The following is a 12828-nucleotide window of genomic DNA, read 5'->3' on the forward strand; positions in this document are numbered from 1 at the left end:
CTTTGGGCATCCGGGTAGCTGATGAGGGAGACAGGACCCCAGAGAACCCTGTGTCCTGCGGAAGTGTTGAGAAGGGCAGGGAGAGGGGAGAGAGAGGCCTTGCTGTCCTATGAGGTCTGCTTGCTGCTCCAGGAAGTGAAATGTGAGCATCTGTGGAAATGCTTCTCTTCCACAGTGACCGAATGTGGTTTATCTGCAGCGCCCTGAGCCGCGGGTCCCCAGTTTGAGTCACTCCACGCAGGCTGCCCGCTGCAGACCCCCACTCCCGCCTGTGTAGCCCCTGCCCTGCCGGCACCACCGCCCTCCAACCTTTTCGATCCCCGGGTCCTCACTTTCCTTCCCAGCCGTCAGATTCCTGGTGACCCCCTACCCCCCAGTCAGTCTTGGTAAAACCTCAACCCCAAGTAAATCTTGAGGCTCCTACATGCTGGGGGAGGGGGCGGGTAGGGGTTGACTGTCCCAGCTGCCGCCTTTCCCCCACACCCCTGTCTGGGGGCCCTTCCGCTCTGCCTCTGACCCCCAGCCCCTCTCCCCTCCTCTCAGTTGTGACTTGGGCTTGTGTCCCCGTAAGACCAGAAGGTCCCAGAGAAATGGCCATGCGCTCAGCTCGCCCAGCCCCGCTTCTGCCGCCCCCTCTCCGGTCTCCTCAGCACCGCCTTCTGGAGCCCGGTCCTCCCAGCGAGTTCTCTGCTGCCTTGACAGGGGCCCCTTCAGAGCTGTCTGCTCCCAGCCGCCCGGCCACCCAGGGGCCCGTCTGGCTGTTCAGCGCGGCCCTGGGTGCAGAGCAGAGCTCCCATCGCGCGCCCCACGCCAGGTCTTTTGGGTCCTGACAGCTGGGCTCCTCGTCTCCTCTGCCAGCCCGTCAGCAGCAGCAGTCTTCCTTAAATACATTGGAGCTGCCAGCCTGCCTCAGAGTAGACAGCGGCTTCTCCGGTGGCCTCGAGATTCTGCAGGACCTGGCCCCCTCCCCTCGGCCCCTCGCCCAGCCGGCGTGGCGGCCCTGCCTTCCTCGCGGGCCTCCTGGCCGTTCCTGCCACCGCGCATGCGCCACCGCGCATGCGCCGGCCTCTGCCCGCGAGGTTTGCCCCGGCGTCCTCCATGCTTCTTTCAGGTCTCTGTGCACCTCAGGCTCAGCTGTGTCCCCCGCCTGGGTTCTCTGTTAACACGCCACCTGACCCTGCGTGCTCTGCTGGCTCCTCCCGTTAGAACACGTGCCTGTGGGAGCAGGGCCGTGGCCGTGAAGCACTGGCCTGCAGAGCTGCTTGGTAGCTACTTGAGTGAGTGGCCTCAGCGCGGACTTTCAAAGCCCAAAGCCAGGACCCCTGCGTCTTTGCATCTTGCCTAGTGTATCCTGTGTCCCCATCACTGAAGCCCCTGTCGGTGTCGTGTGGGTGGCACCCAAGGTGCCTTGGTGCGTCCCGGCTGACATGGTGGGCCTGCAGAGCACACTGAGATAAGGCCATCATTTTGGGTACTCTTGACAGTTTCCTCATTGATTTTTGGAGGCCTCCAGATTTGGGTCTTCTTGTCTTCATTTCGTGATAAGTCAATTTGTACAAAGTTGGCTTAAATTTTCTCTACCACATAGTTCGTCAGTTTCCTCTCTCATGCCAGGATAACAAAACCTGTCATTACATCTAACATTTCTCTGATTTGTAAGGTTCCCCAAACTAGTCTGAATGCGTGTGGAGGAATAGGAAGGGAGAGCTGGTGGCGTGGCATGGCTGCGTTAGACGTGCAGTACACTGTGGCTTTCTCCCCTCTCCAGTTTGAAAAGAACACCCGATCTGATCTGCTGCTCAAGGAGCTCTATGTGGAAAATGCTCACCTGACAAAAGCGCTTCAAGTCACTGAAGAAAAGCAACGAGGTGCCGAGAAAAAATCCCGATTCTTGGAAGAAAAAGTTAGAGCTCTCAACAAACTACTCAGCAAGATCGCTGCAGCATCCCTCGCTGTGTAGACTGCTTTTCTTCCTGGAGTTCGTTTTGAAAGAACATCTTTAAAGTAAACCGCTGTGACGCTGTAACTTATTGTGGCTTACTGGCTGTACGCCCCTGGATAGACGAGGATTGTGATTCTGTTTATCTCACAAGCATTTAATGAAGGTCTGTGTGCCAGAGGCTGGGGAAACAGGTTGGAAAAGACTACTTTTTTTTTTAGTGGTCCTTGGGTAACTTCCAGAGTTACATTCCTAATTTTGCTACTGACAAGCAAAACAGATTATGGGGTTCCCAGCAAGGTAAATGGTAAAATAAAGCAATTTTAATGTTGCACTTCTGACCTTGGCTACAGAGATTCAAATGCAAAGTCAGGGCTCTATAGTTTTACCATTGCACTGTTAATGCTATGGGTTTAGTCACCAGCATTCTCGTTGGTGGATCGATAGAGAGACTCCAGAAACGTACTTTCTGTGACTTTCAACTGGCGATAAGGGATAGAGGAAGGAAGCCTTTTTGTCAGGGCCTGTTCCACCACGAGGGAGTCTAGACAGCGCTGGTATTTTAGGGCTGTGGACTCAGGGAGGATGGTATCCATTGTGAATGCAATCTTTTCCTCATTGAAATGTCATCACACTGGAAAGTGTATGATATGTTTAAAAAAAAAAAAGGGAAAAAGTATAGTTTTATATCCAAGATATACATAAAGTATGGTCATTTGGTTTATCAGAATAAACTACTGTAATATGAAGTCACTGTATTTGCAATAAAATCCTTTTCTATTAAAACCGATTAACTTCTAGATATTTTTTAAACTAAAATATTTCAGAGATATAGAAAAATAGCTCTATAGGAAGCACTCATATGTACTATATAAACATGCAGATGTGTTAAGGATACTGTTACAGCATCCTGGACAGAAGCCCAGTCCCTGTTCTACTGCAGCCAACCTCTCTCCCCGTCCTGGTAGCCTCCGCTCTCCTGAAGCTGCTGCACGCCCCCTCCCCTCCGTCTGTCTGCACATTTACTGTCCGTGCTGAATGAGAAAAGCCTTAAACCGGGGGAATAGATGGAAAGATCAGATCTGGGGTAGGAGGACTCAACAACATAAAGTGGGCTCTTCTCTCCATGCAACTCTGGTCGCTTAACCTATGACAAAGGAGGCAAGGATAGACAGTGGAGAAAACCGTCTTCAATAAGTGGTGCTGGGAAATCTGGACAGCTACAGTAAAAGAATGAAATTAGGACATTCTCTGATACCATACACAAAAATATACTCAAAATGGATCAAAGACCTAAATGGAAACTTTTAGAGGAAAACATAGGCCGAACACTCTTTGAGGGAATTCTCTGGCAGTCCAAGGGTTAAGACTGGGCACTTTCACTGCTGTGGGCCTGAGTTCGATCCCCGGTCAGGGAACTAGGATCCCACAAGTCGCATGGCACAGCCAAAAAAAAAAAAAGCACTCTGACATAAACTGCAGAACTATCCTTTTTGATCCATGTCTTTGAATACTGAAAATAAAAATAAAAATAAACAAAGGGAACTTAATTATACTTAAAAGCTTCTGCACACCAAAGGAAACAAAAACAAAATAAAAAACTAATGGAAAATATATTTGCAAAGGCAGCAACTGACAAGGGATTAATCTCCAAAATATACAAATGTAGCTCTACGTCAAAAAAATAAAAATAAAAACCCAAAAACCCAATTTATAAATGGGCAACACAAATAAATAAAAATAAAAAATAGAAATGGGCAGAAGATGTTAATAGACAGTTCTCCAAAGAAGATAGACAGATTGCCATGAAATGATGGCACATGAAATGATGGTCAGCATCACTAATTATCAGAGAAATGCATGACAGAACTGCAATGAGGTATCACATCACACAGGTCAGAGTGGCCATCATCCAAAAGTCTACTAATAATAAAGGCTGGAGAGGGTGTAGAGAAAAGGAAACCCTCCTACATTATTGGTAATACTGTGAACTGGTATAGCCACTATGGAGAACAGTATAGAAATCCCTTAAAAAGCTGAAAATATACTAGAACTACTATATGATTCAGAAATCCCACTCTGGGGCATATATCTGGAGAAAACTATAATTCAAAAAGATACACATACTCCAGTGTTCATTCCAAACTCCCTTCCTATCCAAGGTTGCCACATCCCATTGAGCAGAGTGCCCCATGCTACACAGTAGGAAAGACAATTGAGTTTTCAACCTTGGGTCCATCACTTACTGTCTGCGTGACTTTGGTGAGGTTACTTAACCTTTCCGAGGGGAGCAGCTACTCACCTTCTGCTGGAGGAGCCAGGGAGATGGGTTCCCCTCTGTCCCCTCCCCAGCAGCGCATTCCTTGGCCCTGGTCCACCGGTACTTTGTCTTGTCCAGGCAGACGTGTTTAGGCCTGAGTTGTGCTCCTCTTCAGTCGAGGACCTTCATCATTAGCCTTCCTCTACTCACCACCCTGCGGTCTGGGGCCTGGTGCCCACCTGTCCAGGCCCACTGCATCCTGCCCTCTCTCCAGAGAAGCTGGACCCCTCCTTCCTCCCCAGCCTTGCCTTGATTATACCTAATGTCCACCCTTACTAGACTAGCGCTCCACCTAGTGACAGCGCTTCCCTGATTCTGCAGAAACAGTGATTATGCACAAATGGACAAGAGTAGTGACCGCTGCCACGTGTACACTTAACAAAATGCCCCTTCACTCTACGTGATAACCTCCAACACCCACAACTTCATAAAGTTGGATGAGACAATTGAGGCTGAGGGTTTAAACTTAATATTTGAGCTGGGATTTGCACATGCACGGCCTGCCTGCCACCAAAATCTGACTCCTTCTGCTGCACCCCTTGGTTTGTCTTTATCACTGTGGGGGTTAGTTTATATTAGTGCCAAATCAGTACTGGGTGAGAGCTATCCCTCGCCCTCCCCAGGCAAACAGTTTAATTTGCAGGCTGAGATCACAGTAGACAGGAGATACATACATGGATCCATAGAGAAATGGAGAAAATAAATTGGTTTGAAAATATCTGAGGCTCATTTAGGGGCAGAGCGAGTAATAATTCAAAAGGATTCCAGCATCCCGAGCTTTGTCTTATCCACATACGACTATGATCTCTCTTCTCAAAGCTGAGGGCCCAGACATGGCCCTTGGGTTCTGCCCTGCTACAGATGTGGTTTATTTAAGCATCTGAACGCCAGCATCCCACTTTCCTTTAGACAGTTTTCTTGTGCTCTGACAGCTTCAGAAACTAACCAGGGAGCAGATGTGGACAGAGCAGCCCAAGGACTGCTTGGAGCTGCCGGCTGCACTTGCCTCGATCCTGGAGAAATAGTTCTCCCATCCCTCAGCCTCATTCAAGGGCTGAAAACAGCCCCAGGGCCCATCCGTGTCCCTGATAAAGAATCCTCTCTCTCCACTCCACACACACCCAGGTTCAGACCTGGGCCAATTTCACCACCTTTCAGGTTGGCTGTTGCCTGTCCTGCAGTATCAGAAATGAGAGGTTGACGCTACACTGTGAGTTTAGATCAGAATGTGCTGTGGAGCAAATGTGTGTTTCCTGCTTCTTCCCAGCCTCAGCCACCACCTGGGAAGAGAAAAAAGCTCATTGCTCTTTCCTGGGAGCCAGACTGAGGCAGGTTGAACATCCGCTCCAGCTGTTCTCCACACCTGGGATATGCTTAATCAGAGCACAGTGCGTCAGCCACACAGACACAGGGCAGGAGTCCCCTCCCCGCTGGGAAGTGACAACAGCCTGTGACTGTATGCACGCCAACCTGCCCCCCTCCCCATCTGTGGGGACAGATCAGGGACTGAGGGTCTTGAGCTCTTTTTCCCTCCAGTGAGGATCCAGCTCGTGGCCTCACCATGTGATGTTTATACCCTGGTAACATCACTGGCAGCTTTCTCTGAACCTTACCATCTAGCACCTGTGACCTGAAGTGCTGAGAGCTCTCTCCCTTCACCTGTAGGCAATCATTTGATTTCGCCTGCGGTGGCAAAGAGAACAATTCCAGAGTGAGAGAGCAGAATCTAGGCTGTAGTGAGGAGGAGTGAGGCTGGGCAGCTCCTTCAGGGTGTTTGGTTGTGAGTTGAGCACCTTTGAGGCTGCAGGTAAAGGGGGCAGCATAGTTGAGGGAGAGGTGTTTTTTTTTTTTAATTTATTTTTAACTGAAGGACAGTTGCTTTACAGTATTGTGTTGGTTTTTGCCAAACATCAGCATGAATCAGCCACAGGACAGAGGGCTTTTTTCTTTTTAATGATGGGAGCCATCCTGGTCAAAGCCTCTTGGTCCCTGCTTTTCCTACTATCAGATGCTGTTTTCCCAAGTAGACTAGCTTCCCTGTTAGCTCAGTTGGTAAAGAATCCACCTGCAATGCAGGAGACCCTGGTTCGATTCCTGGGTCAGGAAGATCCACTGGAGAAGGGATTGGCTACCCACTCCAGTATTCTTGGGGTTCCTTGGTGCTCAGCTGGTAAAGAATCTGCCTGCGTTGCGAGAGACCTAGATTCTATCTCTGGGTTGGGAAGATCCCCTGGAGAAGGGAAAGGCTACCCACTCCAATATTCTGGCCTAGAGAATTCCATGGACTGTATAGTCCATGGCATAACCAAGAGTCAGACATGACTGAGCGACTATCACTTTCACTTTTCATGCTTTTCATAAATGGCCTTGAGGAAATTTCCTCAATACCATAAGTGGTATTGAGGAAATTTCTATTTTATTGAAGTTTTTTTTATCATGAATGGGTTTTAAATTTTTTCAAGTGTTTTTTACGCATAGTCTTACTTTTAATTCTTACTTGAATGTTGGTAGAATTGAGCTTTGAAGCCTTTTGGTCCTAAGCTTTTAACTTTTGGGATTTTTTTTTTTAATTAATATTTGAATCTCTTTATTTGTTACTGGAGTGTTGAGTTTTTCTATTTTTTCTTGTTTTAGTCTTGACAGGGTGTATGTTTCTCAGAATTTATCTATTTCTTCTAGGTTTTCCAATTTGTAACTGTTCATCAATAATAACGGCCCCTTATGATTATGCTTCTTTACTTCTGAGGTATCTGTTGTAATGTCGCTTTCCTTTCTGTGGTTATTTCAGTTTCCTCTCTTTCCTTCTTCCCTTAGGTAAGGGTTTATTGATATTGTTTGCTTCTTTTGAAAAATGCACTTCCAGTTCTTGCACATGCACATTGGGCATTCTGGCACACGGGCAGTGTGTTTAGAGGTGTCGCTTAGCAACGATCATTCTGGGATGAAAGATTCCAAACCGTTGAGCTTCCCAGCTGGGAGGTTGCGGCGGGACGGCTCTGGCTTACCTGTAGAGCTTGTGTTGGGTTTAGGGGACTGTGAAGAGCCGAGGGGGAGGTGAGGTGTGTTTGGAGCCCATAGGCTCTGCGATGAAGAAGATTTTTGGCTACAGGAGTGAGAAGGGCAGTCGCCCTTAGACTCCTCCATCAGCCTGGGGAGAGACAGAGGTCATCATAGAACCAGCTTCCAGCCCAGGTACCACATCCGAGACAGGGACCTCAAAAAGATCCACAAAGCTGCCAGCGTAGGCAACGTAGCCAAAGTGAAGCAGGTTCTGTTGCTCGGAAAGAATGGCCTGAACGACAGGGACAAGAAGAACAGGTAAGTGGGGAGGAAGGGCCTGGCAGGGCTCCCTCCTGTGAGTTTCCCCTCCAAGGCTCGCAGACACCTTTGTGGGATCCAGCACCCCACAGACTTGATAGGCTGAAAAAGCCTTAGCTGGTTTCGGACCCACTTATAATTCCCCTTACAGAGCACTTTAGTGGTCGTTTTAAAGTGATTTAACTGAATGTCAGTAATCAGAGAACTGAAATGAAACATGAAAAGCATCTTTTTTTGTCCTCCTTCCTCCTCCTCTTCCTTTGTTGTTATGCATGTGTTAACATGATGTACTCATGAGTAAGAACTCTCAAGTTCTATAGCTCTCAAGAAATCTTCTGGACCTCCCTGGCTCTCACACTGTTTTTCTCATGTGATTTATGAAAACCCTTCTTCCCATGGATTGTCCATTGTGGATATTGGCAGTGGACAGATTTTTGATGTTGTTGGCATTTAATGTATACATTTTTATACCATAATGTTATGTATTACAGAAAACTGCATAGTAAGAAAAATAATCCCCATGACAGGTCAACTTCTGGGTTAAAAATTCTTCAGATACAATGCAATATCCATTTTATATCAGTATACACTTAGGTGTATAGGTTCCTTGCTGAAGGACCTTAGAAGACAGCTTGGAAGTAGGAAGCTGGCTGTGTCCTTGACTAAGAGGACATTTTCTTAGGATCTATGGTTTTTCCATATTTAAACCAAATAAACATCATGGTTTTAAAGATTTTGGGTTACACATGCTGTCTTCAATTGTGATGAAATTGAAAGTTTTGTATAGTAGACAAAGATTTGCCCTTTTAGATATAAAAATTTGCTTGATGACATTTTCTATTAGAAATCTTTCTAATTTCTATTAGAAAGATAAATGATGTGTATATGGTGGAGAAATAACCTGGTAACTATTTAGAGAAAAGTAACTAGATTTTTATCCCACCAAAAAGTTCAGAGGGAGTATAGATCAAAAATTTTAAATACACAGGGTGAGAAAAGTACCAGAAGAAAACTGAAATTCCTATCTATACATTTTTGTGTGTGCTGACAAAGACCATTTTTTTCTAGTTCTACTGTTTATTAACCTTAATGTGTTTTTAATTGGATGGTAGTTGCTGTACCATGTTGTGCTGGTTTCCTCTGTACAACATCATAAATCAGTTGTGAGAATACACATACCCCACCCCAGAGACCTCTCTAAGAATGGTTTCAAAGGCAACATTCTGGAGTTTCCTGGGTTTGGGCACCAAAACAAGAAAATAAAAAAAATCTGAAAGTTGATTTCAGTCAGTTCAGTTCAGTCACTCAGTCGTGTCTGACTCTTTGCGACCCCATGAATTGCAGCACGCCAGGCCTCCCTGTCCATCACCAACTCCCGGAGTTCACTCAAACTCTTTACGTCCATCCAGCCATCTCATTCTCTGTCGTCCCCTTCTCCTCCTGCCCCCAATCCCTCCCAGCATCAGAGTCTTTTCCAGTGAGTCAACTCTTCACATGAGGTGGCCAAAGTATTGGAGTTTCTAGCATCATTCCTTCCAAAGAACACCCAGAACTGATCTCATTTAGAATGGACTGGTTGGATCTCCTTGCAGTCCAAGGGACTCTCAAGAGTCTTTTCCAACACCACAGTTCAAAAGCATCAATTCTTCAGCACTCAGCTTTCTTCACAGTCCAACTCTCACATCCATACATGACCACAGGAAAATCCATAGCCTTGACTAGATGGACCTTTGTTGGCAAAGTAATGTCTCTGCTTTTCAATATGCTATCTAGGTTGGTCATAACTTTTCTTCCAAGGAGTAAGCGTCTTTTAATTTCATGGCTGCAGTCACCATCTGCAGTGATTTTGGAGCCCCCCCAAAATAAAGTCTGACACTGTTTCCACTGTTTCCCCATCTATTTGCCATGAAGTAATGGGACCAGATGCCATGATCTTAGTTTTCTGAATGTTGAGCTTTAAGTCAACTTTTTTACTCTCCTCTTTCACTTTCATCAAGAGGCTCTTTAGTTCCTCTTCACTCTCTGCCATAAGTGTGGTGTCATCTGCATATCTGAGGTTATTGATATTTCTCCCAGCAATCTTGATTCCAGCTTGTGCTTCTTCCAGCCCAGCCTTTCTCATGATGTACTCTGCCTATAAGTTAAATAAGCAGGGTGACAATATACAGCCTTGACATACTCCTTTTCCTATTTGGAACCAGTCGGTTGTTCCATGTCCAGTTCTAACTGTTGCTTCCTGACCTGCATATAGGTTTCTCAAGAGGCAGGTCAGGTGGTCTGGTATTCCCATTTCTTTCAGAATTTTTCACAGTTTATTGTGATCCACACAGTCAAAGGCTTTGGTATAATCAACAAAGCAGAAGTAGATGTTTTTTTGGAACTCTCTTGATTTTTTGATGATCCAGCGGATGTTGGCAATTTGATCTCTGGTTCCTTTGCCTTTTCTAAAACCAGCTTGAACATCTGGAAGTTCATGGTTGACGTATTGCTGAAGCCTAGTGTGGAGAATTTTGAGCATTGCTTTACTAGCGTGTGAGATGAGTGCAATTGAGTGGGAGTCTGGGCATTTTTTGGCATTGCCTTTCTTTGGGGTTCAAATGAAAACTGACCTTTTCCAGTCCTGTGGCCACTGCTGAGTTTTCCAAATTTGCTGGCATATTGAGTGCAGCACTTACACAGCATCATCTTCCAGGATTTGATATAGCTCAAGTGGAATTCCATCACTTCCACTAGCTTTGTACATAGTGATCCTTTCTAAGGCCCACTTGACTTCACATTCCAGGATATCTGGCTCTAGGTGAGTGATCACACCATTGTGATTATCTTGGTCGTGAAGATCTTTTTTTGTACAGTTCTTCTGTATATTCTTGCCTCCTGTTCTTAATATCTTCTGCTTCTGTTAGGTCCATACCATTTCTGTCCTTTATCGACCCCATCTTTGCATGAAATGTTCCCTTGGTATCTCTAATTTTCTTGAAGAGATCTCTAGTCGTTCCCATTCTGTTGTTTTCCTCTATTTCTTTGCATTGATCCCTGAGGAAGGCTTTCTTATCTCTCCTTGCTATTTTTTGGAACTCTGCATTCAGATGCTTATATCTTTCCTTATCTCCTTTGCTTTTCATTTCTCTTCTTTTCACAGCTATTTCTAAGGCCTCCTCAGACAGCCATTTTGCTTTTTTGCATTGCTTTTCCATGGGGATGGTCTTGATCCCTGACTCCTGTACAATGTCACGAACCTCAGTCCATAGTTCATCAGGCACTCTATCAATCAGATCTAGTCCCTTAAATCTATTTCTCACTTCCACTGTATAATCATAAGGGATTTGATTTAGGTCAGACCTAAATGGTCTAGTGGTTTTCCCTACTTTCTTCAATTTAAGTCTGAATTTGGCAATAAGGAGTTCATGATCTGAGCCACAGTCAGCTCCCGGTCTTGTTTTTGGTGACTGTATAGAGCTTCTCCATCTTTGGCTGCAAAGAATATAATCAATCTGATTTTGGTGTTGACCATCTGGTGACGTCCATGTGTAGAGTCTTCTCTTGTGTTGTTGGAAGAAGGTGTTTGCTATGACCAGTGTGTTCTCTTGGCAAAACTCTATTAGTCTTTGCCCTGCTTCATTCCATATTCCATAGGAATGTGGCACAGATAAAAATAATTTGGCACTTTCAATTTGTTTTAGAATTTTTTGTGAGGATTGGTTTCCTGTGACAACTTTCAGCCTTTTCAGAAGTCAAGGGAATCTTGGGAATTTCCTGGAAGTCCAGTGGTTAAGACTCACTGCTCTGGGCCCAGGGTTTGACCTCTGGTGAGGGAACTAAAATCCTGCAAGCTACAAATATTTATTGTACAACATGGGGAATATAGCTAATATTTTATAGTCACTTTAAATGCACTATAACCTTGAACAATTGTGGATCACTGTGTCGTACACCTGTATTATATAATAATATATATTATACATCATCTCTAAAGCAAACTTAGATGAAAACACCTCATGGGAATTAGACCAACGGGAAAAAAGAGAAATGGACAAACAAAAATTCTACAATTTGTAAAGTCTGTGAATTATAAGTTATATTCCAATGTCAGAGACATTAAAATGTGAGAAAATGAGCATATTAGAATCACCGAAGTACAATGTTGTCTCTAATACTCAAAATATATCTGCAAAGGAGGTGTCATATCCTTTGACTTCATTGAGATGTTGTCCTTGTAAACTAGTAGTACTAGTAATAAATATGATAATATGACCTAACAGTTACTGAGCTGTTATCTGCCAGGAAAGGTTCTGCACCCTTTGCATGGCTCTCATGTAAGCATCACAGTGATGTCCTGTGGGATAACTACTACTCCCTCTCCATTCTGTTGATGAGGAAATTGAGGCACAGAGAGGCTGAGCAACGGCTAATGAGTGACAGAGTGAAAATCAAATACAAACCCAAGTTGAACTGAATCTCAAGGTCACGCTGGTTCTATTCAAGTAGATAGTTCTTTGATTACTGTGGTAAGAAGAGCTAAAGCGAATATAGACTGTTCTTTCTCCAGAAGAAAACAAAATATTTGTTTTAGAGTGATAGGAATAGCATGCTATTGAATGTTTTCAATCACAGGAACGATTGTTTGCTTTGAAACAGTAACACTAGGGTTTCCTAAAAATTGCTCTTGCTTTCATAGGACTGCGCTCCACTTGGCCTGTGCCAATGGCCATTCAGCGGTGGTCACTCTCCTCCTGGAGAGAAAATGCCTGCTTAACCTCGGTGACAATGAAAAGAGGACAGCGCTGATGAAGGTATGGGACAGCGAACCGTGTCCACATGAGATGGGTGTGATTTCTTGAGACTAAAAGTGAATTTATCTCATTGAAATATAGCAAACTGGTGAAGCTTGTGGTCTATTTACTTTGAATTCCTAGAATTTACACTCTGTTTCTTGGCACAACACTAACAGGCCGTCGAATGCCAAGAGGAGGAGTGTGCGACTCTTCTGCTGGAGCATGGTGCCGACCCAAATGTCATGGACGTCGGTGGCAACACCGCTGTCCACTATGCTGTCTTTTGCCAGAATTTATCACTCGCAGGAAAGCTGCTTTCCTATGACGCCGATATAGAAGCCAGGAACAAGGTATCGGTCACCTAACTTTATTTACCAAATGTTTGTGAAGCATTTTTTTTAATCTACAAGTGTTTTATTTACAACAGTATGTAAATAGGTAAACCGAATTGTTGAGGTCCTTTAATGGACAGGGACCTG

General features: G+C 45.0%; 2 protein-coding genes across 6 annotated transcripts in view; both read left to right on the forward strand.

Annotated features, from left to right (window-relative positions):
• The window catches only part of LOC129625324 (ninein-like protein), a 94771-nt gene extending 92044 nt beyond the window's left edge, over positions 1–2727 (forward strand). For 4 of the 5 annotated variants that reach the window (XM_055543472.1, XM_055543474.1, XM_055543473.1 and 1 more), the window contains one exon: positions 1769–2727. In XM_055543472.1, coding sequence (XP_055399447.1) covers positions 1769–1960 — 192 coding nt within the window. In that variant the 3' untranslated portion in view covers positions 1961–2727. The remainder of the gene's footprint in view (positions 1–1768) is intronic. The other variant, XR_008701346.1, reaches the window with a different exon arrangement.
• Positions 2728–4492: 1765 nt separating this feature from the next.
• LOC129626154 (ankyrin repeat domain-containing protein 26-like) overlaps positions 4493–12828 on the forward strand; it is an 87858-nt gene continuing 79522 nt past the window's right edge. The window contains 4 exon segments of the mRNA XM_055545362.1: positions 4493–7379; positions 7382–7577; positions 12253–12367; positions 12526–12699. Of these exon segments, the coding sequence (XP_055401337.1) occupies positions 7346–7379; positions 7382–7577; positions 12253–12367; positions 12526–12699 (519 nt within the window). The 5' untranslated portion in view covers positions 4493–7345.

This window comes from Bubalus kerabau, chromosome 13 (genome assembly GCF_029407905.1).
Source record: "Bubalus kerabau isolate K-KA32 ecotype Philippines breed swamp buffalo chromosome 13, PCC_UOA_SB_1v2, whole genome shotgun sequence".
NCBI lineage: Eukaryota > Metazoa > Chordata > Mammalia > Artiodactyla > Bovidae > Bubalus > Bubalus kerabau.